The sequence below is a fragment of the Oncorhynchus kisutch genome, linkage group LG18, assembly GCF_002021735.2.
Source record: "Oncorhynchus kisutch isolate 150728-3 linkage group LG18, Okis_V2, whole genome shotgun sequence".
In the NCBI taxonomy this organism is placed as follows: Eukaryota; Metazoa; Chordata; class Actinopteri; order Salmoniformes; family Salmonidae; genus Oncorhynchus; species Oncorhynchus kisutch.
In genome coordinates this window covers 70,500,420-70,528,143 of record NC_034191.2, presented here as the reverse complement: position 1 = coordinate 70,528,143, position 27,724 = coordinate 70,500,420, and the positions used below count along the sequence as shown (strand labels likewise).

Sequence of the window (27,724 nt, the reverse complement as noted above, 5' to 3'; positions counted from 1 at the left end):
AATGGTTATATTACCAAAAGGGGGACCTACGTGCTATCAGCTCCAGGATAAGTGTGTGTGTGTGTGTGTGTGTGTGTGTGTGTGTGTGTGTGTGTGTGTGTGTGTGTGTGTGTGTGTGTGTGTGCGTGCGTGTGCGTGTGCGTGTGTCGATTCCCCCATGGAATTAGCTACAACAAATATTTACTGCCGTGCTGCCTGGCGTGAAATGTGCAAGGCCTACTTTTATAGGATGGCCTATCCTGGTGCCTTGTTATCTGATAGGCTGGCCCATCCTGGTACCTTGTTATCCTCATTCTAATGGCTAAATGACCATATCATGAGTCTTTTAGCTTTTTGAGTTTCTCTACTCAGATCCAGAGTTGGATGTTTGAGATGAACAGGACCCATCCTCACCTGGTGGACATGTTCTCTATAGGGAGGTCATATGAAGGCAGGCCCCTCTATATACTTCAGGTAGGAGACACACACACACACACACACACACACACACACACACACACACACACACACACACACACACACACACACACACACACACTATGCTGGTTAACTGACTGTTGTCCTGTCTTGTTAGCTAGGAAAGAGAACACGGTCCTATAAGAAGGCTGTGTGGATAGACTGTGGGGTCCACGCCAGAGAGTGGATCGGACCAGCCTTCTGTCAGTGGTTTGTCAAAGAGGTAAGTTCCTTTCGTCTGCCTTGACAAGTCCTTGAGGGAAGCAGTGTCTGCTCTGCTGTTTTTACCTTGCTTTCTAATATGAGACTTGTCCAGGACTGTGGTCCTGGAGGCTGGGAGCTGTGCACCTCTTGAAACAAGTTCAGACACAGGACAAACCATTCCCTAAGGGAGAGGAATGGTAAAAAAAACCTGAATCTCAATATTAGGGAATATTTTTGATTATTTTTGTTACTTACTGCAGGCAAGAGAGTTTTAACCTTTTTAAACCTGTGTTGCTCTGTAGTCAAATGAGTCCATAAGTGAGTAGTTTCACAATCCAAATTATCTAAACAACACTTTGGTTGTTGAACGTCTCCAAAATAATAGCTGGGAAAGCTGCTGCCTGCTGTCTGTCTCTGGTGCTGTCTGGTGCTGTCTGTATCTGGTGCTGTCTGTCTCTGGTCCTGTCTGTCTCTGCTGCTGTCTGCTGCTGTCTGTCTCTGGTGCTGTCTGTCTCTGGTCCTGTATGTCTCTGCTGCTGTCTGTCTCTGGTGCTGTCTGTCTCTGGTGCTGTCTGTCTCTGGTCCTGTCTGTCTCTGCTGCTGTCTGCTGCTTTCTGTCTCTGGTGCTGTCTGTCTCTGCTGCTGTCTCTGGTGCTGTCTGTCTCTGGTGCTGTCTGTATCTGGTGCTGTCTGTCTCTGGTCCTGTCTGTCTCTGCTGCTGTCTGCTGCTGTCTGTCTCTGGTGCTGTCTGTCTCTGCTGCTGTCTGTGGTGCTGTCTGTCTCTGGTGCTGTCTGTCTCTGGTGCTGTCTGTCTCTGGTGCCGTCTGTCTCTGGTGCTGTCTGTCTCTGCTGCTGTGTCTGGTGCTGTCTGTCTCTGGTGCCGTCTGTCTCTGGTACTGTCTGTTGCTGTCTGTCTCTGGTGCTGTCTGGTGCTGTCTGTCTCTGGAGCTGTCTGTCTCTGGTGCTGTCTGTCTCTGCTGCTGTGTCTGTTGCTGTCTGTCTCTGGTGCTGTCTGTCTCTGGTACTGTCTGCTGCTGTCTGTCTCTGGTGCTGTCTGGTGCTGTCTGTCTCTGGTGCTGTCTGTCTCTGGTGCCGTCTGTCTCTGGTGTCGTCTGTCTCTGGTGCCGTCTGTCTCTGGTGCCGTCTGTCTCTGGTGCCGCCTGTCTCTGCTGCCATCTGTCTCTGGGGCTGTCTGTCTCTGGTGCTGAATCACTACTATATGCATCAGTCAAACTCTCTTGTCAACATAGTGAACATCTGTCAAATGTAATTGCACAATGTTGTAGACATTTCAGAGGGCCTGTTCAAGATTAAAACAATGTGAAACATTGTGTAACCTTTGGCTCTTGAACACACCCCGGACGTTCAGTTGCATCCAATCACCACCAGCATGATTTATCAATATCCTCTGCAGTTCAGATAATTAGTGGAACTATCATAACTACCACACACACACACACACACACACACACACACACACACACACACACACACACACACACACACACACACACACACACACACACACACACACACACACACTTCTGGCTGTACTCTGTTGTATCCTGTCTCTGTTTGGAAACGTTACAACCATTTCAACAGAGAGCAGGGAGAGTGAAGCGTCACACATGATTAGGTCAAATGGAATCCACCCAAACTAGCTTGAAATGCCAGACCTCTACTATAACATTGATAGACCATAGCATGTCTAGCAGGGCGTTATGTAACTCCAGATGAGTGCGTACAAGGAGGGTATTGAGAGACATTGAGAGTTACTCTTATGACGGAGAAGACCAATGTGCTGTGGCGGTAAGTAGCGTTAATATCTAAGTTTGGCCACTTGGGGGCAGAGCTCTGTCTCTCTACAAGTCTACAGAATCAGATTAACCTTGGCCTGAGCCTGATTACCGTGAAGGTACAGCATTACCTGACCAACAATCTGCTTTCGCCAATCCTCCACTGGAGCCTGTGTCAATTAACCCACTCCTGGGGTAACGTCTGTCTGTCTGTAGTAGCCCTCTACCACAGTGACACTGTTCAGTCACAGGTGTGTCTTATCATTGGCTAATCCTCTGCCATTACCCCACTGGTCCCCTCAAACAATTATTGTATAGACATACAATGGAGTGTGACCACTCTTGGGATAGTTTGGGATTGTTATGTATCTGCGTCCAGTATGAAGGAAGGTAGCGTTCGTTTTTATCCTAACCGACTTGTGCATTGTTATTTTTTACTTATGGGTGGTCCCAGGAATCGAACCCACTATGCTCTACCAACTGAGCTACAGGTGACCACTTACTGCCTACATTCTCCATTCCCACTCCACACTACCTTAGTACTATTAATTATGAATTATTATTCACCAACTGGAAAGCATTCTGACCGGTGAAATACACATATAGCTTATGGTTCATTGTGATCCTGTTACCTGTCATGGTATTATAAACCTGTTGTTGTTGTAGGCGCTGCATTCCTACCAGTATGACTCTGTGATGAGACGACTGATGAACCAGCTCAACTTCTACATCATGCCTGTCTTCAACGTTGACGGATATCACTTCAGCTGGACTACGGTAGCTACAAATACCCCTCTCTCTCTCTCTCTCTCTCTCTCTCTCTCTCTCTCTCTCTCTCTCTCTGCCCTAGCTAGCATTTGACACAACATATGTATTTAAGGAGACATGTTATTAATATCTTCATAGCTACTTTGTGTCACTGTTTGCACTGTATTTGGACAGACTATGGTTGCCAGTGGTAATGATTTTTGCCCCCAGGATCGTTTCTGGAGAAAAACCAGGTCCAAAAACGCCAAGTACCACTGCAGAGGTGTTGACGCCAACAGGAACTGGAAAGTCAAGTGGTGTGGTGAGTTTCTTTTTTAATCTATCCTTTATGGAGGCCCCAATAATGAAACTATTTGAGACACAGTGCTGTGTGTGTGTGTGTCTCCTCTCTCTGTCCTCTGGTTTTCCTTCCCATACTGTTGGGAGATGTCTCCTGGCGCTCTGCCTGCTTAATTAGTGTAAGCTGTGGATTAAATGTTTGTGTGGTGATGACACCACCCGTTTGATATGATTTTGGTGGTGCTGGGCTGGGGGTGGTGGGGTCCTCTGGGGGGGTGGGCTGGTAATTCCTCACTCAGGGAGGGAGGTTGGTTTCATGTGTGGTAATTGGAATCTGAAATGAGAAAGGGTAGATATTTACAGCAAGAAAAGAGAAGGAGAGAAAGGTTAATATAGGGTAATATATAAGGGCGCAACAGGGTAATGTAGAAAGAGCATGTGATACTAATTATCTCCAAGGTCTGTACAAGACAGAGGCTGGTGTTAAAGATATTCTCACATGTAGCAGATATGACCACGGGACCTAACCAGGAAAACTCTGGGCCCTTAAATCAAACCTGCTACAGTACATTGGATTATCCAGCTGCTGTAAATGCAGGCTAGAATACAGTAAAAGATCCACTGCCTTGACCTTTAACCTTTAACTTGACCAGAAAGAACTCTTGGCCCTAGCTATAGCATGAAAAGAGGCCCAAATTATGAGAATAGGCAATAGGCAAATGGTTACTGAAGCATTTGTTTTTTTTCTGGGAACCAATCATAGACTCTCAATGTTGGACGATACCAGGGGTAATTTTCTGTCTAATTTGAATCCGTTAATTAATTTAGGATATTGTTTATCACGCTGTTTGAACTATACATAGACATGGCTCATTCCCTGTTGGATTTGTATATGCAAATATGAATTAGATCCAGTGTTTTGAGGTGCTGCTTGTTGCTCACGAGCAAATCTCTTAGATCAGCTCAGTCTTGTCTATCAGCAGGTTACACCAAATTGAGTTTCTCACATTTATTTTTGGATTACTCATTTACACCATTCAAGGAGACATACTGTAGTTGGAGGGTTTTGTATATTTGTGGATAGAATACATGCATATTGCAAAGCTATGAGAAAGAGAGAGAGGCCATTTTGTGAGTTATCATGTATAAAACAATTGCAGGCAACAGTATGACAGTTGGTCCCAAGAACATTTTGAATTGATAAAATGTCAACAGGCTGTGTGGAATAAAAATATGTCCTGGTGCGTTTCTGATGTTGTACCTCCCATTTACCATGAACAATTTTGTCATCTAGCAGACGGCAGACACTCTCACCCTGAGCAACTTACTTTACACCAAATGCACTGAAATAAGGAAGCTGAAACAGCGGCATTCCAACATTTTTGTGTATGGTATCCTCTGCAATTTGTGGTATATGTATTTGTTGCCTGGTGTAAAACGTTTATGTATTTTAAATTGTCACATAAAATAAAATCAAACCTAACCCAATACTAATATCCTATAAAAAAATGTTTTGGGTATAATTCCAGTATAAACTTGTGTATCCTCTCTGTATGTACACCCCTTAATACTGTATGATCATACTAAGTAACAGTACCTTCCCTGTTGTTGTTCCCCCTGCCAGAGGAGGGTGCATCCTCCCAGCCCTGTGATGACACGTACTGCGGACCCTTCCCCGAGTCCGAGCCGGAGGTCAAGGCGGTTGCCAAGTTTCTGCGGAAGCACAAGAAGCGTGTCAAGGCCTACATCTCCATCCACGCCTACGCCCAAATGTTGCTCTACCCCTACTCCTATAAATACGCCACCATCCCTAACTTTAACTGTGTGGTGAGAGGCAGATCTGTGACCACAATCAATCAATGAATCAAAGTTGTTGCAACACATATTGGAATTGAATAAATCATTGGAATGTAATGATTGTTTAACCCCTCTTACAGGAGTCAGCTGCACACAATGCAGTGACTGCCCTGTACTCTGCCTATGGAGTGAGGTATAGATATGGACCTGCCTCCACCACCCTGTGTGAGTAAAACATACGCTCTACTTCCTGATAATTACCTTACTTCAGCAGAACACTGGAAAACACTCCGAAAACTTTGATCGCATAATATTAAGATCAAATATTAGAATTCCTCCCATACACAAGCATTTCGCTACACTCGCATTAACATCTGCTAACATCTGCTAACCATGTGTATGTGACAAATACAATTTGATTTGATTTGATTGGACACATGTTTACCTGTGGTAAAATCCCCTACTTGAATCCAAACTGTTTTATTTGATCTGACTCCAACAGATGTCAGCTCAGGCAGCTCCATGGACTGGGCCTATAGGAACGGGATCCCTTATGCCTTTGCCTTTGAACTGCGGGACACAGGCTACTTTGGCTTCCTGTTACCTGAAGCCCTGATCAACCCCACCTGCACTGAGACCATGAGAGCAGTGAAGACCATCTCATCAGGCCTACTGAAGAAGTGTGAGATAGGGATGCATGAGCTGGACAGGGAGAGATATCCATATCTTTGAGATATACAGACAATTATCTCTGCATCTGCTAGCAAATATCTACGGGCGGCTGGTTATTGTGTCAAAAAGGATTATGCAAGCCTTAAAGGGATAGTTTGGGATTTGATCTACTTACCTAGAGTGAGATTAAAATGTTTATGTATCTGCATGCAGTTTGAAAGAAGTTGCTAACTAGTGTTAGGGCAATGACTAAGTCTATGGGAACAGAGCAGTTAGCTGTTAGACTTCCAGTCATTGCGCTAATGCTAATTAGCATTGGCTCTTTAAATGATCTCTAACGTCCTTCATATTGGATGCAGATGCATACAAATCCCGAGCTATCCCTTTAATGTTTACCCAAGAGTGGTCACACTCCCTTTTATGTCTGTATGTTAGAGGCTATAATAGTGGTACTTGAAAATGACCTCAAACAATTATTTAGAGGTCAGATGACATAACTTCACCTTGAACTATAATAACTTGACTATTTACAAAGTGTACAGTGGACATAAGCACTTGAATGCCATTTTCAAGAGACTGATATTGCATTTCACAGCACTTTTTTAAAACCAAGACTTTCCCTTGAACTTACTGTTTTCACCCTTCAAAACTTCACTATCTGGATCACCATCAGCTAACTGCTCTAGATGTCTTCCAAATGTATTTTGCATTAATTGTGGTAGAACATCAGCTTATTTAGCAAAGCAAATGTTGTTTCTATGGTACAAACAACAAGAATGCCTATAGTATCATTAAAGTGGATTGTTCACCCAAATGACAAAATGACATATTGGTTTCCTTACCCTGTTAGCAGTCTATGGACAAGGTATGACAGCACTCGAAGTTTTAGTTTTGTTTAGCTGGCCAGTGTTTTGAAATACCTTGGTACATATATGAACCTTTTCACGCTTCATGTCCAAGTCATCCTAAAGTATCAAAACATTTATTGTGTAACTCAATTAACTTACTAACAGATCATTTGGACATGAAGCGTGAAAATGCTAATATAGCTACCAGTAGATTTTTCCACTAATGCAAAAAAAAGTTAGCATTTGAAACAGTGGCCAGTTATAGAAAACCCAAGCATGGGTTGCTGTCATACCTTGTCCATAGACTGCTTAACTGGTGAGCAAATGTGTCATTTGAAGGAACTTTTCCTTTAACAAACTGCCTTCAAATGGACTTTACATCTCTTTATGCTTTTCAGTTGCTGACTTATATAGTCAGTGGTAAAGGACACATTTCTATCATTTTTTAAAGAGGAAATGTTTACTTTTGATAGAAAGTGCCCAGGACATTTACTGAATTGTAATAAACGCTATTTCTTTTTTTATGATGTTGTCACATGTGGATACTTTCGTTGTCATTACTAACATTATACATATTTCAATAACATAGTTTGACGTAACAGGAGTGTAATATCATGTGTGGTAGTGTAACAGGGATGCAGCAACAAATGTTTTCAAGGGAAGCAATGAAGCAAGATCACAAGGTCAAAAAAACATATTGGCTCAACCTCCTCCCAATCTTGTCTCTTGCAGTTTTTTTTGTTGAGAACTGTCTGCTTTTGTTATTTCCATAGTAATGAGCAAGTGTCTGTTTTTCCCTGTAAGTCTAGCTTGTTATTAATTCATTCTAACAAGACCCAGCATGCCGTGTTTCTGGGGCCCTGCAACTACACACTCATATACCACCCTGTTTAATCCAATCATTGTGTATTTGTGCAAACAGTTGCTGCCCACTCTCACAATTGACAAAGATGAATTTGGAGCAATTATTATTCCAATTTGATGTGGATGACAATGATGACTTGGCACCAGAGAGATCAGAGTTAGGTTTCTTTCTACTTCTAAAGTTGTTGTTCTCCCTCCCTCACCCCGCCACCCCAAAACACTCTTGGTCACAACACTAAATCATTAATGAAGAAAGATCCTTGTACTGAATGTTTTGTCTGTCTCTTTGCTAGACATCCTGTTTGTGTGTGAGAGACTGCATGTGTGAGACTAGTAAGAATGTAGTGAGATTGTCCCTCTTGCCTCCCACCTGGGTGTAAAGTGCTAGTAGTTACTCTGGAAAAGCAACCGAGACACAGAAGTTCATCTTCAAAATTGTCAGGTGATGTTCCAGTATTGACAGATTTAGAGGTGTCAGGGTTTTTCCATTCCAGGTTTAAATAAAAGACTAAATGCTTTGCTACCACGATATTATTTCTCTATCATATAGTTTTTAACTGACGCAAAATGGTAAGGTAAGAGTGCCAATTTCAATAGCAGCACTTTGTGTGCCAGTGAGCAAATCACAGCTTTTAGCTTCAATTGTGATCAGGTACTCTCTTCCATAGTGCCTCCCTTAGCTGACACTGCAGTTTTGGTTGCCTTTCACTTTTCAACAAGTAAACAACATCATGGCTCACTTTCAAGAGTGCAGCATCACTGTCCCTTTGGTGAAACGACTTGACTGCAGGTACCAAACAAAGGAAAAAGCTGGAGTAGTATTTGGTTCAAATCACATCAAATCAAAAATCACATCAAATTTGATTGGTCACATACATGTGTTTAGCAGATGTTATTGTAGCGAAATGCTTGTACTTCTAGCTCCGATAGTGCAGTAATATCTAACAATCACACAACATATACCCAATACACACAAATCTAGCAATGGAATTAAGAATATAAAAATATATGGTTGAGCAATGAATAAGATACAGTAGAATAGCATAGGATACAGTATATACATATGAGATGGGTAACACAAGATATGTAGACATTATTAAAGTGACTAGTGTTCCATTTATACAACTGGACAGTGATTTCAAGTCTATGTATCTAGGCAGCAGCCTCTATATGCTAGTGATGGCTGTTTAGCAGTCTGATGGCCTTGAGATAGAAGCTGTTTTTCAGTCTCTCGGTCCCAGTTTTGATGCACCTGTACTGATCTCGCCTTCTGGATGATAGTGGGGGTGAACAGGCAGGGGCTCAGGTGGTTGTTGTCCTTGATGATCTTTTGGCCTTCCTGTGAAATTGGGTGCTGTAGATATCCTGGAGGGCAGGTAGTTTTCCCCCGGTGATGCATTGGGCAGACCGCACCATCCTCTGGAGAGCCCTGCTGTTGCGGGCGGTGCAGTTGCTGTACCAAGCGGTGATACAGCCTGACAGGATGATCTCGATTGTGCATCTGTAAAAGTTTGTGAGGGTTTTAGGTGACAATCAACATTTCTTCAGCCTCTTTAGGTTGAATAGGCGTTGTTGCGCCACACCACACTTCACCACACTGTCTGCGTGAGTGGACCATTTCAGTTTGTCAGTGACGTGCATGCCGAGGAACTTCAAGCTTTCCACCTTCTCCACTGCGGTCCCATCTATGTGGATGGAGGGTGCTCCCTCTGCTGTTTCCTAAAGTCCACGATCATCTCCTTTGTTGTGTTGACATTGAGTGAGAGGTTATTTTCCTGGCAGCACACTCCCAGAGCCCACACCTCCTCCCTGCAGGCTGTCTCGTCATTGTTGGTAATCAAGCACAACTAACTATTACGTTAGTTGTGCTTAGTTTAATGAGTGTTTGTTAGATTAAACATAAAAAAATAGATTTTGTTTTCATTTTTTGTTTTGTTTGATCATTTAGGGCCTTATGCAGGAAGTCTCATGTGTGCCTCATTGTGCAGGTGTTTTTCTTCGGGATGGCCCCCACTGTGATGTCAGATAGATCCCCTCTCTGAGTGGTCTGTCCAGGTAAGTGTCACCTCTGGTTGAGAGGACCCAGGGTTCTACAGAGTGCCCTTTAGGTTCCCCAGTAGGAGGTTGTCTTTAACCCAGCATGCCTTAGTAAAGGTGTCACAACACATGACCATTGCCTAGATGTGTATGACCTTATAATGTGAAAAATGGCCTTACAGTTCAATGTTACAGAATGGAGACTCACAAGTTCTTGTCAAGCTCTGCTGTTGATTTTATGTTTGATAGCCCCTTATTATTTACATGAAATATTACCAGAAATAATCCCAATACTTAACTAATCAATAGTTTAAAAAAAGACTATCTAAATATCATGGCATAACTTTTGATACTTAAGTATATTTAAAACCAAATACTTTTAGACTTTTACTCAAGAAGTATTTTACTGGGTGACTTTCACTTTTACTTGAGTCATTTTCTATGAAGGTGTCTTTACTTTTTCTCAAGTATGAACGTAATATCATGGTTAGGTATACTATATTTATTCAAAAGGAGACCATCGTGCGCTCACAGAAGTTGCGTATACTATTCATATACCATTCACACACGCACACGGACAAACACACACACAGCCCCTCGCTCTCTCTCTGTATTTCCGCTCCTTGAACCGCTGCCTGGATCATCCTGCTGCCTCACTGCGGCCAGTTTTAAAGTGCGTGACGTCGCTTCCTTTCAACATGGCGCAGCTAGGCAGGTTGCTAATGGAAATCTGAGGGATTTACCCCACCTTCTGTCTTTATTTATGTCTGTATGTTAGAGCAACTGCCGCTGTCATCTCGAACAGAATACATCGGTCTGAAACGGCTGCTGCCCTTTGGACAGGCTCCTCGCCCTAATTCCGGTGCGTCATGTATGAGGGCAAAAAGACGAAAAACATGTTTTTAACAAGAGCTTTGGAGAAGATCCTGGCCGACAAGGAGGTTAAAAAGTCTCATCATTCACAATTGCGCAAAGCCTGCGAGGTGGCACTTGGTAAGTTCTGACATTATCACAATCTGAGGTTGTCATTGATTTGCACACGTCATACATCTCTGCTTATCCTGCTTGATAGGTTTTCGGCTGCTACAATGTCGCAAAAATCTTCATAGAATCTGTTGGCAACATTGTAGAGCTAAACGGGTTATATGGCTTTTCGCCCGATAATTTAGGAGTTATTCTGGTGAAGGATGGGATATAAGTGTTGAATATACAACTATCGAGGTTGCATTATAGGATCGGAGATAATCATTGTTTAGTTACTATGTGAATACGGAAATGGTGCAAGTGACAGGGGTGGGTGCCTCCTTTGACATTTGCAAGCTGCTACACTAGTTTATTACGCATGTAACTGATAATTCAGCCCTTTTGAAATAAATAGACAGCTATTACCTGAAAGCAAACTGGCACTGTTATTATTACCAATGATCCAACCTAATGGAACTGCATTTGTCTGCAAGTTATAGGCTGTAGGCTACGGCCACTCGTAGCCTCTATAGCTACAATTCTTCCTCCAAGAAGAAGAAGCTACCGACAATGTTAATTTCAAATGAATCATATTTCATTAAATTGTTAGGACGATATGTGAAAATAATTTAGCCTCAACACTTGTACTTTTTCTGGTGGGATCTTGTGTGTCATACGAAGCAGTGTCTGTCTGCTCTGCTCTGTATATCCAGACTGCCCTGCGTGGCTGGAGAGGGAGTGGTGTTGAAAGAATGTGGCCTATCGCCTGGCAGTGAATGTTGGCGACTGTGGTATCTTTGGAGACTGGATCTGCGTTTATGTCCAGGTCTGGGTTGTCCCCAAAAACACCTGCACCACGGCGGGCAACTGGCAGATACTTTTGGCCATGTAGTGTATGTTGACACCTGCTCGTCGAACATCTTATTCCAAAATCATGGGCATTAATATGGAGTTGGTCCCCCCTTGCTGCTATAACAGCCTCCACTCTTCTGGGAAGGCTTTCCACTAGATGTTGGAACATTGCTGCGGGGACTTGCTTCCATTCAGCCACAAGAATATTAGTGAGGTCAGCCACTGATATTGGGCCTGGCTCGCAGTCGGCATTCCAATTCATCCCAGCGGTGTTCAATGGGGTTGAGGTCTGGACTCTGTGCAGGCCAGTCAAGTTCTTCCACACCGATTTCAACAAACCATTTCTGTATGGATCTCGCTTTGTGCACAGGGGCATTGTCATGCTGAAACAGGAAAGGGCCTTCCCCAAACTGTTGCCAAAAAGTTGGAAACACAGAATTGTCTAGAATGTCATTGTATGCTGTAGTGTTAAGGTTTCCCTTCACTGGAAGTAAGGGGCCTAGCCTGAACCATGAAAAACAGCCTCAGACCATTATCCCTTCACCACCAAACTTTACAGTTGGCACTATGTATTCGGGCAGGAAGCGTTCTCCTGGCATCCACCAAACCCAGATTTGTCTGTCTGACTGCCAGATGCTGAAGCGTGATTCATGACTCCAGAGAACGTGTTTCCACTGCTCCAGAGTCCAATAGCGCAAGCTTTATACCACTCCAGCCGACGCTTGGCATTGCGCATGGTGATCTTAGGCTTGTGTGCGGCTGCTTGGCCATTGAAATCTATTTCATGAAGCTCCCGACGAACAGTTATTGTGCTCACGTTGCTTCCAGAGGCAGTTTACAACTCGGTAGTGACTGTTGCAACCGAAGTTTTACGCGTTACGTGCTTCACTACTCTGCGGTCCCGTTCTGTGAGCTTGTGTGGCGGCCTACCACTTCGTGGCTGAGCCGTTGTTGCTCCTAGACATTTCCACTTCACAATAACAGCACTTACAGTTCACCAGGGCAGCTCTAGTTGGAAAGAAATGTGATGAACTGACTTGTTGGAAAGGTGGCATTCTATGACGGTGCCACATTGAAAGTCACCGAGCTCTTCAGTAAGGCCATTATACTGACAATGCTTGTCTATGGAGATTGCATGGCGGTGTGCTCGATTTTTATACACCTGTCAGCAACAGGTGTAGCTGAAAAAGCCAAATCCACTCATTTGAAGGGGTGTCCACATACTTCTGTCTATATAGTGTATCATGTTACATTATCAGCATGGCATCATTCACACTCGCAGCAGGTGCATTAAGCAGAGGCTCGTCTTTACACTATAGCCTTATCTCCATTGGTCATATGCCGGGTTGCTTTATGTTGGACATAGAAAGAGGAAGGCTCAACTACACTTTACGTGAATCATTTTCATCTGTCATGCAACTCAGAACAGGTTTTGTCCTGATAGTTTCTGGTCCGTGTCTCAACACCAGGATGTGTGCTAGGCCTTTTTGGATCAAGTTAGGCTCTCTTCTGCTGTACCAGTAATCTGACACTGCTGGTGAAACAAATTGGCCCACCTTTGTTGTTGAGCAGCCAGTGAGTCGAGCCTGTCTTTGTCTTACTGTACCTGTCTCAACGGTTTTGGGGGATAGGGAATGCACAATACTAGACTATATTGGTATTAGCCAATATGCAATGATATTATAATGTTATTACACTGTTAGTAACACCATTGAGTATTCACTACATGTTAGCATGTTTACTAAAACTTGCTCTTTTAATGTAAATGATCTGAACTATGATCATACAAATAGTTTATCGGACATCTTTGTATTCTTTCCCTATTGTCTTACATAGCCTAATCCTCATATAAACCCAGTAGCCTATGTACTTCCTGGAGTTGTGTGAGGTTATCTTAAGTAGGAGGAGAGTTCATAGTGGGAACAACGCTCCCCCTGCATTCATAAAGTGAATAGCCCAGATTAGTCAGAGCACCACAGTGTGTGGGTGTTTTAAGAGCCGTGAGTTTATCACTGCTTTATTATGCTGGAGGCCTGTGTCGTGGCCTATAAATATTACACATTCTAAAGGTGTGCCTGAATTCGTTTTTTTTTTTTTAATGATAACCAGCTGTGATTCTATTTAACAGCGTATTGGAGGCATGGATGGACATTTTGAAGGCTGCTCATCCTAAGACAATGAGAAACTTTTGAGTCTGAAGTAACCACTTCCTGTCTAAACAACTGGGTGACCCATTACCAGTGACTTACATAATCTCTCCTCTTGCCTTGAGGCACAGAGACATCTCGGAGAGAATGCCATTACTTCCAGTCTACTGACCTCTCAATGACAGTCCCTCTGATCATGATACATTCAGTCCTCACTGTCCCCCTCATTGAGACACGTTGTACACACTTCCAAGACAATCCCAATCCCTACCTACTACCCCTAGTCCCCTACACGCTACCTCTAGTCCCCTACCTATTACCCCTAGTTCCCTACCTACTACCCCTAGTTCCCTACCCACTACCCATTGTCCCCTAGCCCTAGTCCCCTACCCACTAGCCCTATTACCCTACCCACTAGCCCTAGTCCCCTATCCACTACCCCTAGTCCTCTACCCACTACCCCTAGTCCCCTACCCACTAGCCCTAGTCCCCTACCCACTAGCCCTAGTCCCCTACCCACTAGCCCTAGTCCCCTACCCACTAGCCCTAGTCCCCTACCCACTAGCCCTAGTCCCCTACCCACTAGCCCTAGTCCCCTACCCACTACCCTAGTCCCTTACCCACTAGCCCTAGTTCCCTACCCACTACACCTAGTCCCCTACCCACTTTCCCTAGTCCCCTAGCCCTAGTCCCCTACCCACTAGCCCTAGTCCCCTACCCACTAGCCCTAGTCCCCTACTCACTAGCCCTAGTCCCGTACCCACTAGCCCTAGTACCCTACCTACTAGCCTTATGCTGATACTGAATAGGCAGTGTTGTTCAAAGGCATTGCATGTTACAGCCCTATTTTAACTCTTCTTGTAGCTTTGTGATCTTCATTGTAACACTATCCAAGCATTTGTTTTGTTTTGATGAAAAACGTAAGTTGTCAGCCTCAGATTTAGTTTGTTCTCATTTTCACTGTGAACTTGACCTTTGCTGTTGTTTAGGGATCCATCCTGCGTCAGCTTGCATAGTGAAAGGTTCTCACATTGTCACAGAGGCAAAACAGTGACGGAAGCAGGAGTACATTCATCCTAAGATCAGAGTAGGTCTGATGAGAGAGATAGGGAGAGAGAGGGAGGGAGAAAGGTCGATGGATGGAAGAGAGACTCTGGAGACATCAAAGATGCCTAGGTGCAGTAGCTGGCGCTGTCCTCCTATTCTGAGAATGCGGTTTATGGTCCATTTGATTCATGATGAATAAATTGTTTGCCAACGCCGGGCTGACTTCCAAGTCCGTAACCAATATGTGATTTTTCTGCAGTGAGATAAATCAGCATATTTACATACTCCAGAAAACAACCCCAAGTATTTTGGTGCTTGCAGTATGGACTAAATGGGCAAAAAAAATATAACAGATGCTCTCTGTCAGTCCATTGGAAGGTGAGGTAGAGATACCATAATGCTTGTAAACACCTACCTGACACTCTCCAAACAGTTAAGGGGGAAGGGGAGGGGCTACTGTGTTGTTTTCAGACCAAGTTGTTGGATCAACTTTAAACCCAGACGTTGAGTCACGGGGAGGGAAGGAGCTGCCAGTCGCAGCGAGGTCAGGGCTCTTCCAGAGGTCAGGGCTCTTCCAGAGTTCAGTAGGGCCGCTGCACATTTCTCTCATTACACAGTCCTCCGCTTTCCCAGCTCACTGCAGCCTGTGAATACATTCAGTCAAAACACACACACACACACACACACACCGGCCTGCTGCGGGGATATAGCAGTCTGTCCACAGTATATGCCTACACTGTACAGTATCAGTGCAGTCTTATGCAGTCTTAATCTGGCTTATATACAGTGTATAGCCGTGGTTTTATGAACTTGGTCATATCTAGGATACGTTACTGGCAGTCCTCTGGAAACAGTACTGTCTTTTGTCAGTTTATATGACAAAACAACCAATGTAGAGAATCATTGTACCATCCAAACCGCTGTGAAATATGTTTTCAATAACCCAAAATATAGTATTTTCAGCTGTTTGAAGCTGGTGTACAAAACCCAAAGTAAAATACGCAAAAACAAAACATAAGAACGGGAAGCATAGAAATAGGACACATAGAACAGATATACCGCTTCTTAGACTTGCTGTCAATGAGAATGACAGATCTATAACTCACATTTCTATATGAATTTGGTCAGGTCGCCCAAAAAGTTAGATATTGTAGCTTTAATGTTACTGAATCCAGACTGTATCTATTATAACTATAGCAGTAACTACGAATCCTTTTAAATGAAGCTGTCACGTCCTGACCATAGAAAGACTATATTTTCTATGGTAGAGTAGGTCAGGGCGTGACTAGTGATTTTAGTCTAGTTTATTATTTCTATGTGGGGTTCTTGGTTTATTTTCTATGTTGGGGTTTGTGTATGATTCCCAATTAGAGGCAGCTGGTATCATTGTCTCTAATTGGGGATCATACTTAAGTCGTATTTGTTCCACCTGTGGGTTATGGGATAGTGTTTGTGTGTAGTTGCCAGCGTGCGCTGCATTTGACTTCACGTTTCGTTATTGTTTTGGTGAGTTTCTTTATTAAACATGTGGAACTCTGTGTAAGGCTGCGCCTTGGTCCGATCACCATTATTACGAACAACGTGACATAAGCAATGTGAGCTGACCCATAGTAGATCTCATTTCATTCATATGTTGCGGAAAAGAGGCGTGCAACACATTTCTAATATGCTGCTTAGGAACCTTCCCAAAAGTAATGTTGACATGAACAAAGTTATGGAACAACTACTATGGCAAACTGTTTTCCTTCTGAGTGTGGATGGTAATGAAGATGAAGCTATATATAAGTATGAACAGAATATATGATGTACTATTCAGGAAGAATGTGTGCGCTGATAGCAGAATACAATTCCTTAAAAGGCCTTTCGGGAATGTTTTTCTCTCCGAAAACTTTTAACAGCTATCTACAGCCTGTTATGGCCTATTTTTGTCACATATGTACTTTTGTCATTTGTTTTGCCACACCCAACCACACACGGTGGGTACATTTTATGTGGCCCTCAATCAGTCAAAGGAATTTCATGGACAATATCTGAATACTTGGTATTAACCATGTGTTTCCATATATTTATTGATTTGATTTCTTTACCCCTTTTTCTCCCCAGTTAGTAGTTAGTCTTGTCCCATCGCTGCAACTCCCATACGGACTTGGGAGAGGCGAAGGTCGGGAGCCGTGCGTCCTCCAAATCACGACCTCGCCAAGCCTCACTGCTTCTTGACACACTGCTCGCTTAACCCGGAAGCCAGCTTAACCCGGAAGCCAGCTTAACCCGGAAGCCAGCTTAACTCGGAAGCCAGTTGCACCAATGTGTCGAAGGAAACACCGTACAGATGACGACCAAAGTCAGCGTGCAGGTGCCCGGCCACCACAATGAGTTGCTAGAGCAACTCCCCTAACCAGGACAAATCTGGGCCAATTGTGTGCCGCCTCATGGGTCTCCCGGTCGTGGCCGGCTGTGACACAGCCCGGGATCTTACCGGGATTTGTAGTGATGCCTCTAGCACAGCGATGCAGTGCCTTAGACCGCTGCACCTCTCGGGAGCCCGTTTCCATTTATTTCACTCAAAGTTTGTTCTGAACAATTGTGGAGTATTGAGATGTATAATTCATGCCTAAGAGCAATGATCTGTGTGTATCCAATGTGGTGACGCAGGCTTCCAGGACAGAGCAGTTTTAACATCACCATCTGCCAACATGGTGATGAATATTTTTGCCGGTCTGTAAAATCTAAGTTCAAACCAAAGGTAAACTGTGCTGGTTGTCTCTGGTTGCATTCTGTAATAACACGTCATTTCAAGTTATTTATTGAAGGCACTGTACCAAGCCCACAAGTGTTAGATAGCAAAAACAAGCGCTGAAAAGACATCTTACCTATTGTACATTGACAGGAAGTAGAGGTCTATAGGCCTATGTGTAAACATACTGCAAACTATAGAAATAGTTCAGTGTTCACATAAATGTGGGCATTGCGCTGGCCACGTGGTCATTAGGGGCATCTTCCACTGGGAACAGTCCACTTCTGGTCATTAGGCCCACTGAACATATGCCCTCTTTAGGCCCACTGAACATATGCCCTCATTAGGCCCACTGAACATATGCCCTCATTAGGCCCACTGAACATATGCCCTCTTTAGGCCCACTGAACATATGCCCTCATTAGGCCCACTGAACATATGCCCTCATTAGGCCCACTGAACATATGCCCTCATTAGGCCCACTGAACATATGCCCTCTTTAGGCCCACTGAACATATGCCCTCATTAGGCCCACTGAACATATGCCCTCATTAGGCCCACTGAACATATGCCCTCATTAGGCCCACTGAACATATGCCCTCTTTAGGCCCACTGAACATATGCCCTCTTTAGGCCCACTGAACATATGCCCTCTTTAGGCCCACTGAACATATGCCCTCTTTAGGCCCACTGAACATATGCCCTCATTAGGCCCACTGAACATATGCCCTCATTAGGCCCACTGAACATATGCCCTCATTAGGCCCACTGAACATATGCCCTCATTAGGCCCACTGAACATATGCCCTCATTAGGCCCACTGAACATGATAATCCCAATAAGGGATCCAAATTCTTATTGCAGCTTTTTCATTGCGACTCCCAAAGGACCAGCATGCGCTACAGTGATTATCTTGCACACAAAACAACGGGGTGGAGAGTTTGCCCCATAGTTTTTCACAAAATATACGTGCAACTGGTTATACGGACTGTAAGAAAACCTCATTGGGATACTTGCTGTTGGTTTCGTTTTGGATTTGTAAGTACTAAGTGCTTATAAATCCAAAACGGTTTTAAGATCAAATATATAAGAGTTTAGAGTAACTAGCATTTAGCCCAAGTGATCAAATGATTCCTATTAGCTCTCAGCTATGTATTATTGTGATTGCTACTTATTTAGCACCATCAAATGGTGCATAGGCTAAGGCGTATTTAATTACAGTGGCAAGAAAAAGTATGTGAACCCTTTGGAATTACCTGGATTTCTGCATAAATTGGTCAACAAATTTGATCTGATCTTCATCTAAGTCACAACAATAGACAAACACAGTGTGCTTAAACTAATAGCACACAAATTATTTTATTTCTCTTGTCTATATTGAATACATAATTTAAAGTGTACGTTGGAAAAAGTATGTGAACCCCTAGGCTAATGACTTCTCCTAAAGCTGAGAATTGTTGAGTTACAAAAGTATCTCTAAAAGCCTTGATGTTCATCAGTCCACGGTAAGACAAATTGTCTATAAATGGAGAAAGTTCAGCACTGTTGCTACTCTCCCTAGGAGTGGTCATCCTGCAAAGATGACTGCAAGAGCACAGTGCAGAATGCTCAATGAGGTTAAGAAGAATCCTAGAGTGTCAGCTAAAGACTAACAGAAATCTCTGGAACATGCTAACATCTCTGTTGATGAGTCTACGATCCGTAGAACACTAAACAAGAATGGTGTTCATAGGACACCACGGAAGAAGCCACTGCTGTCCGAAAAACCCACTGCTGCACGTCTGTTCACAAAAGAGCACCTGGATGTTCCACAGCGCTACTGGCAAAATATTCTGTGGACAGATGAAACTACAGTTGTGTTGTTTGGAAAGAACACACAACACTATGTGTGGAGAAAAAAAGGCACAGCACACCAACATCAAAACCTCATCCCAACTGTAAAGTATGGTGGAGGGAGCATCATGGTTTGGAGCTGCCTCAGGACCTGGATAGCTTGCTATCATTGACGTAAAAATGAATTCCCAAGTTTATCAAGACATTTTGCAGGAGAATGTTAGGCTATCTGTCCCCCAATTGAAGCCCAACAGAAGTTGGGTGATGCAACAGGATAATGACCCAAAACACAGAAGTAAATCAACAACAGAATGGCTTCAACAGAAGAAAATACACCTTCTGGAGAGGCCCAGTCCTAGTCCTGACCTCAACCCGATTGATGTGCTGTGGCATGACCTCAAGAGAGCAGTTCACACCAGACATCCCAAGAGTATTGCTAAACTGAAACGGTTTTGTAAAGAGGAATGGTCCAAAATTCCTCCTGACCATTGATTGTGCAGATCTGATCCACAACTACAGAAAATATTTGGTTGAGGTTATTGCTGCCAAAGGAGGCTCAACCAGTTATTAAATCACATAATTTTCACACCCTGCACTGTGAATGTTTACACGGTGTGTTCAATAAAGACATGCAGTATAATTATACAAACGTATAATTGTTTTTGTGTTATTAGTTTAAGCAGACTGTGTTTGTCTATTGTATTGACCTAGATGAAGTTCAGATCAAATTTTATGACCAATTTATGCAGAAATCCAGGTTTTTCCAAAAGGTTCACATACTTTATCTTGCCACTGTATAAAGTAGACAACTTTTCATCACCTAACATTAGGAAAACATTAGGAAAATGAATTCAATAACCAAGGGGAGGCCTAGCCAAACATATGGAATACCTAGCTGTGTGATGTTGAGACGCCAGGGTGCCAGTGCTACCAGAGCATGACTATGGATGAGAGAGTAATTTAGTGTTATTTTTACTTTCAGACTTCTGAAAATATTCACTGCTGCTCTGTTTCTCGCGTAAATGGAGACAGATCAGTGTGTGTGCGTTCTGTAATTTTTGGTTGCAACTTAAAATATGGAGTGAGTAAATTGTCCAAAACTTGGAGCACACGGACTGAAGTGCAGGCAAGTGTGTATGTGCGTGTGTGTGTGTTTGGGAATGGAGTCTGGCCAAGCCTGGCCTACCACAGGGTATTGTTGTTTAGTGTGAATGTGGTGAGTTTAATTTGGTTTGCAGGCTGGTTCTCCCTCAGTGAGGAGCATATGTTGGGCTCTGGGCTGTCTAGAGCGAGAGAAGAGAAGAGGAGTGAAGAGGAGTGAGTGGATGGGATGGAAGGGGAGAAAAAAATAGAGGGGGGAGAGGAAAGAAGGGGAGAGGAGAGAAGGGGGAGAGGAGAGAAGGGGGAGAGGAGAGAAGGGGGAGAGGAGAAGGAGGGGGAGAGGAGAAGGAGGGGGAGAGGAGGAGGAGGGGGAGAGGAGGAGGAGAGCAGGAGGAGGGGGAGAGGAGGGGGAGAGGAGAGGAGGGGGAGAGGAGAGAATGGGGGAGGAGAGAAGGGGGGAGGAGAGAAGGGGGGGAGGAGGAGGAGGGGGAGAGAGGAGAGAAGGGGGAGAGGAGGAGGAGGAGGGGGAGAGGAAGAGGAGGAGGGGGAGAGGAAGAGGAGGAGGGGGAGAGGAGAGAAGGGGGAGAGGAGAGAAGGGGGGGAGGAGAGGAGAGGAGGAGGAGGGGAGTGGAGAGAAAGGGAGAGGATACCGAGGAGAAGAGACCTCTTTTTCTAGCCTTATGGCCTTAGTTAAAGGGACAATCACCCTAAACCACTGATTCCTATGATTACCAGTGTTAAATAACACTAATATGTGAAAACAATATTTTTTGTGAACACATATTTCATTTTTGTTGTTATAACAAGGTTGGTAGAAACGTAAAAATAATTTTTAGAAATCTGTTGCAGCTCAAGTCTACTACAAACCCTCAATTAAATGCTCTTTCTCTCTGGGCTTGCTGGCTAGCTAGCTAGGTAGCTAGCCAGCCAGCACACAATAATACTAAAGTCAATATCAGCATGTGAAGTAGCTAGTTAGCTTAAAACCGCCTAAACAAACTGCAGTATCTCACTGAGTTCAACTTGCAGTTGGTCTCTGCCACTGAGCTATAAACGGCGTCTCTGCCCAGAGCGAGAGCAACGTGACCTTACTTTCCCACAGATACTTTTGAGGTGATGGGGAAACTCTGTTACAATCATATTAACGCACCTTGTGTACTTTGCACATAAGTCGTCAATGGATTGTGCGGTGCATTCTGGGTGATTCTGGGACAAGGACAAGCTCTCCTTCAAGAAGTGAATGGTAGTCAAAAAAGCACTAACTCAAAAAATGAACTTTAGCATAGATTTTGTGAACAAGAAGTACAACACTGCAAATATTTTCCAAGATGTGAGATAATGAACTTGTTCTCTGTAATATCATTTCTCTTTGGAATTGTGAGATTACGTACTTTTGAGGAAAATAGGCAGGTTTCTCTACTCATACCCTGACTTTCAGAAGGGATTGCATGATGATTAGCTTAGCAACTGCATGATGCAGCGTGACAATGTGAATGCGATGGGTCGACAGTCAGTTGGGTGGGGCGTTTCTCCATTCATTACCCAATGGGATTCCTATCTCCTCCTTTCTGTATCATCTCTGTTTCCCACAGACACACAGGGCCCATTGCGACATGGTACTTGAAGTAGAAACTGAATTGAATAATTTGGTACACTGTTTAGATTGAGCACATTAAGCAAAATATTGACTTTGTCATGATGATATAAACAGATGGATGTGTTCTAGACACACCCATACATACCATCTATTGGCTGATCTGGGGTGCTGGTAATTGTTTTAAAAGCGTTATAAAATGTGATAATGTGTTATCTCCTATCTCCAGTGATGATAATTATGTAGCTATGACGCGTTCCTAGACGATTTCCTGATTTTCACAGACGGACCACTCAGAAGTTAAATCATGGAATCGTTTATTTTACCCATTAACAGAACATAGTCTTTCTCCAAATTGACAGGAGTTTCCTGATTTTTATTTCTGGATGTGGATTATCCCTTTAACTGCTCATATAGCCAGATAATCGTGCCACAGACAGACAGCTTAGTAGTTTAATTGTAGACCCAGTAGACACCCCATGGTGCACTCCTGTCTCTGCCCCACCAGGCTGTGTGCAGACAGGCAGCTTAGCTCAGATGTAAGCCAGCAGGTTCACTACTACTCACATCATTAGCAGGGAGAAAGTCACTCTCTTATAGCCCAAACTAGACCTGATAATGAAATGAACCAACTCTTTTCTCTAGAAAGAACCAAGTTGGGAGGAAAATGAGCTAATACTCTACAGTTCCTCTATGTTGGGTTTTTCTGTATCGCACCTGTCAAAATATTTTGTTACACTGATACCCCAAACATCCATAATACATGAATGATCCGTGCAAATGCCTCATTCAATATAAGGAGAGGTGATGTTATAATGATGTTTCAGCAGCCAACAAAGAGATGAACGGAGGGAATATTCTCCTCCTCTTTCTCTTGTCATTTGGTGGTGTTGGAAGAGTTAAGATGCTGATATTTATGCAGATCCTGCCATCTGTGTGCATCTGAGGTGGGCTGATACAAAGCTAGCGAGTTACCATACATCACCCTAACTAAAGGAGATGGTGAGAGAGGAGGATCAGGAAGGGAGGGAGGGACTGAATGGTGAAGAAAGAGGAAGGGAGAGAGAGAAAGGAGGGTACTGACATTTAGAGAGCAAGTGAGGAAGGGAGAGAGAGAAAGGAGGGTACTGACATATAGAGAGCAAGTGAGGAAGGGAGAGAGAGAAAGGAGGGTACTGACATATAGAGAGCAAGTGAGGAAGGGAGAGAGAGAAAGGAGGGTACTGACATATAGAGAGCAAGTGAGGAAGGGAGAGAGAGAAAGGAGGGTACTGACATATAGAGAGCAAGTGAGGAAGGGAGAGAGAGAAAGGAGGGTACTGACATATAGAGAGCAAGTGAGGAAGGGAGAGAGAGAAAGGAGGGTACTGACATATAGAGAGCAAGTGAGGAAGGGAGAGAAGAAAGGAGGGTACTGACATATAGAGAGGAAGGGAGAGAGAGAAAGGAGGGTACTGACATATAGAGAGCATGTGAGGAAGGGAGAGAAGAAAGGAGGGTACTGACATATAGAGAGCAAGTGAGGAAGGGAGAGAGAGAAAGGAGGGTACTGACATATAGAGAGCAAGTGAGGAAGGGAGAGAAGAAAGGAGGGTACTGACATATAGAGAGCAAGTGAGGAAGGGAGAGAGAGAAAGTGTAATTGAGATAAACAGAGAGAGATGCCAGCCTGGGCCCCATACTGAACAGGTTTGAAGGAGTAGGTGGTTGATGAGAGTTGGCCCTTTTGGATTCCTGATCAAAAACAAAGACCTCAATAACTGTGTAATAATCAAGGCCTGGTGCAGCAGAAAACCGTCTCCCATCTCTCCACTATGGCAGTCAGTCAGTGTAGTGATTCCCAGCATGATTAGACAGGGGCTTTAGCAGGCCTGCGTGAGTAGGCTGGAGGCCCAGGAGTCCATGGGGCTCCAGGCCCACAACACACATTAGGTAGTCCAGACAACCTCTGGTAGCCAGGGTTTCCTGCCTCTCCACTCTTCTCCTCTCCCAAATTTAATTACCGCAGTGCGATCTTTCCTTTGACCCAACACAATGGAAATGTCAGGGGGCTGACTTTCCCCTGGTTCGCCATGACAGCTGCAGCTGCCCTCTGTTTACCGATGCTCAGGGGAGAGATTGAGTTGGAGGTTGCCACCTACAAACAGATTTAGGATCGGATTACTCAACCCTGGTGCTAATGTTAAGCTTCATTGTGTGAGATAATACACAGCCAAAAGTATGTGGACACCTGCTCATCGAACATCTCATTCCAAAATCATGGGCATTAATATGGAGTTGGTCTCCTTTCTTTGCTGCTATAACAGCCTCCACTCTTCTGGGAAGGCTTTCCACTAGACGTTGGAACATTGCTGCGGGGACTTGCTTCCATTCAGCCACAAGAGCATTAGTGAGGTCGGGCACTGATGTTGGGCGATTAGGCCTGGCTCGCAGTCAGTGTTCCTATTTGTATTTATTATGGAACCCCATTAGCTGCTGCAGTTACACAATTTTAAAAACATTACAATACATTCATAACAGATTTCACAACACACTAAGTGTGTGCCCTCAGGCCCCTACTCCACTACCACATATCTACAACACAAAATCCATGTGTACGTGTGTATATTCATGTGTCTCTGCCTATTTTGGTGTTGTTTCACAGTCCCCGCTGTTCCATAAGGTGTATTTTTATCAGTTAAAAAAAAATCTGATTCTACTGCTTGCATCAGTTACCATGTAGTCATGGATCTATGTAGTTCTGTGCGCCACCCATAGTCTGCTTTGGACTTGGGGACTGTGAAGAGACCTCTGGTAGCATGTCTTGTGGGGTATGCATGTCTGTCTGAGCTGTGTGCTAGTCATTTAAACTGACAGCTCTGTGCTTTCAACATGTCAATACCTCTCACAAATACAAGTAGTGATGAAGTCAATCTCTCCTCCACTTTGAGCCAGCAATGCTTTTAGTGTTTTACATATTTAGGGCTAACGTATTCCTTGCCACCCACTCTGAAACTAACTGCAGCTCTTTAAGTGTTGCGGTCATTCCAGTCGCTGTAGTAGCTAACGTGGATAGTGTTGAGTCATCCGCATACATAGACACACTGGCTTTACTCATAGAGACACTAGCTTTACTTGACCCTAAATGGGTGCTTATTAGTAACTGGGATAAGCAATTTCATAAGTGTGTCAAGTGCAACGTCTGTTTGCTCCTCATTACACCTCACGGACCAACAAATATTCTTTACATCAACAACATAGGAATCACTACAAACCTTATTGTATGAGCTCTTATACACTATATTAGGCCCAGCCTTTGGAACTTTGGTTTTCCTAGATATGGCTTCTATATTGTGATCACTACATGCGATGGATCTGGATACTGCTTTCAAGAACATTTCTACAGCATTAGTAAAGATGTAATCAATAGATGTTGATTATTTCATTCCTGTGCTGTTTGTAACTACCCCGGTAGGATAACTGATAACCTGAATCAGGTTGCAGGCACTGGTTACAGTTTGAAGCTTTTTCTTGAGTTGGCAACAATATTTAAATCCCCCAGAAAATATACCTCTGTTGATATCACATACATTATCAAGCATTTCACACGTTATCCAGATACTGACTGTTAGAACTTGGTGGTTTAAAGCAGCTTCCCACCAGAATGGGCTTTAGGTGAGGCAGATGAACCTGTAGCCATATTACTTCAACAGTATTTAGAATGAGATCCTCTCTAATCTTTACAGACATCTGGTTCAGAATATAAACAGCAACACCTCCACCACTGGCATTTCTGTATTTTCTGTAAATGTTATAACCTTGTTACTACCACTATCATCAAAGGTATTATCGAAATGAGTTTCAGAGATGGTCAGAATAAGAATGTCATCTGTTACTAGCAAGTTATTTTGTGGGCTATTTTGAGCACTTTTCTGGTATGTTTACTTGTTTTCATTGCTTTACTGGGAAGCTTAGCAGCAGTAGATATTCTCATGTTATATATGTTAGTGCAGGGTGAGCTGCACACGGTGGACGTCCTACTAGGGCACACCGCCTCAGTGCTAACCTGCATAAATCTGGTTCATAGGCACATGATTGCTGCATACTAAAGTTTTAGGATCAGCAGAGGCATTCAGGCCAGTTAAAGGGACATACATTAGGTTACGTACATTGTGTCTACCAATGCCCCTGGTGTAATGTACATTTGCTAAAGCATTATGATTACTCATCGACACCATGGTAGGGATTAACTGAGCTGGGCTTGAGTCATTGATAAGTTATTGTCTCAACGCAGCCTTATAATGCTGTGAAAGGATCCTGGAACCCAAATGATTTGGGTGGATCCCATCCTCCTTATAAAGCTTGTTTTGTTTCCAAAAGGTATAGAAATTGTCAACAAAAGTTACACCCATTAAGCTACTATAATCACGTAGCCAGTTTTGAAGAGAAAGAATCCTGCTAAAGTGTTCAATGCCACGATTCAGAGAGGGCACAGAGCCACGATATGGTGGGTCTTTTATTAGTGTCTAGCAGAGAGTCAGTCAGCTCTTTAAAATCCAGATTCAACTGTTCAGAGCTGCCCTTCATAATGTCATTAAAACCCACATGGACTACGATAGAATCAATGTCCATGTCCTGGCGTAGGACATTCGGGAGCAGCTTAGTAATGTAATTTACTTAAGCTCCTGGGATAGGACATTGTTTTTGCAGCAGGAACAGTCACATTTCTTACCATGGCGCTGCCCAAAATCACAGCTGGCGAGAAGGACGAGGAAATCCACCCACTCCCATGCTTCACAGGATGGTGCAGGCCTCCGAGAGATGGAGAAGCCCTGCTTGGTCCAGAGCAGGGACGGAAGGTTTCTGACGTCAACCTCGAAATCATAGGGGAAGGAGTAGAAGTAGGCACAGCGGCCGCAGACACAGGTACGCCCAGCGACGACGGTGCAGGTTGATCAAACTATTCGTGGCGAAACTATTCGTTGTTTGTATTCGCTCCGGCCCTCTCGTTGACATTGTAGACTGCTTTGCGGGAGGCCGCTATCGTCGTCTTCCATGGCTCGTGACATGCCACCATCGTTGATTGCCATGCTCCTCTTGCTGTGCTCCTTAGACTCCGCTATCAAATGGGGGAGGAGAGACAGGAGATGGCTCCCCTGGCGAACAAACTCTGGGCAACAGCGACCAGTCTGATAACAACAAATGACAAGACAGAGATGCATCCAACATGCGCAAACGCCGTCCAGCCACCGGCGTAGAAATGGTAAACATTCCACTCTGCATTTTCCCCAGTTTCCCGATCACGACCGGTTGTGATACAGCCCGGGAGCGAACCAGGGTCTGTAGTGACGCCTCTAGCACTGATATGCAGTGCCTTAGACCGCTGCGCCACTCGGGAGGCTCCAGTGTGTGTTCAGTCCCACTTGAAAACCTCATCACTGACGTTCAGGTTTTCTTCAGAAAGAAGGCCACATAGGAAGTGATGTACACAGGCAGTCCAATATCACTGACCAGACTCGTCTTTGAAGGCAGTGGCTTTTGAAATGCAAAATCTTCTCCTGATAACAAAGCACTTCGCTGACAGTAGCTCAGCAGGTTGTTGTGCTGGTGTGTGGTTGAGAATGAGATGTTGTTTACCAACTAAGGAACAGCTCCATACTACTTGTCAGAGAACTGATACTCTATACTGGCTGTTTGGGTGGGATTGGTGTGGGGTGTGGGGGGATCCGTGGGGGGCTTTTGAACATTTCTTT

General features: G+C 43.9%; 2 protein-coding genes across 5 annotated transcripts in view; both read left to right on the top strand.

Moving 5' to 3' along the window:
* Nucleotides 1-7,344, top strand: part of LOC109909643 (carboxypeptidase A6-like) — a 45,878-nt gene extending 38,534 nt beyond the window's left edge. Inside the window, exons 5-11 of the mRNA XM_031796944.1 lie at nt 352-453; nt 575-679; nt 3,123-3,233; nt 3,435-3,525; nt 5,128-5,330; nt 5,441-5,525; nt 5,803-7,344. Coding sequence (XP_031652804.1) covers nt 352-453; nt 575-679; nt 3,123-3,233; nt 3,435-3,525; nt 5,128-5,330; nt 5,441-5,525; nt 5,803-6,032 — 927 coding nt within the window. The 3' untranslated portion in view covers nt 6,033-7,344. The remainder of the gene's footprint in view (nt 1-351; nt 454-574; nt 680-3,122; nt 3,234-3,434; nt 3,526-5,127; nt 5,331-5,440; nt 5,526-5,802) is intronic.
* A 3,025-nt stretch (nt 7,345-10,369) lies between these two features.
* Nucleotides 10,370-27,724, top strand: part of LOC109909644 (brefeldin A-inhibited guanine nucleotide-exchange protein 1) — a 97,885-nt gene continuing 80,530 nt past the window's right edge. For 3 of the 4 annotated variants that reach the window (XM_031796679.1, XM_031796678.1, XM_031796677.1), the window contains exon 1: nt 10,370-10,714. In XM_031796679.1, the coding sequence (XP_031652539.1) occupies nt 10,591-10,714 (124 nt within the window). In that variant the 5' untranslated portion in view covers nt 10,370-10,590. The remainder of the gene's footprint in view (nt 10,715-27,724) is intronic. The other variant, XM_031796680.1, reaches the window with a different exon arrangement.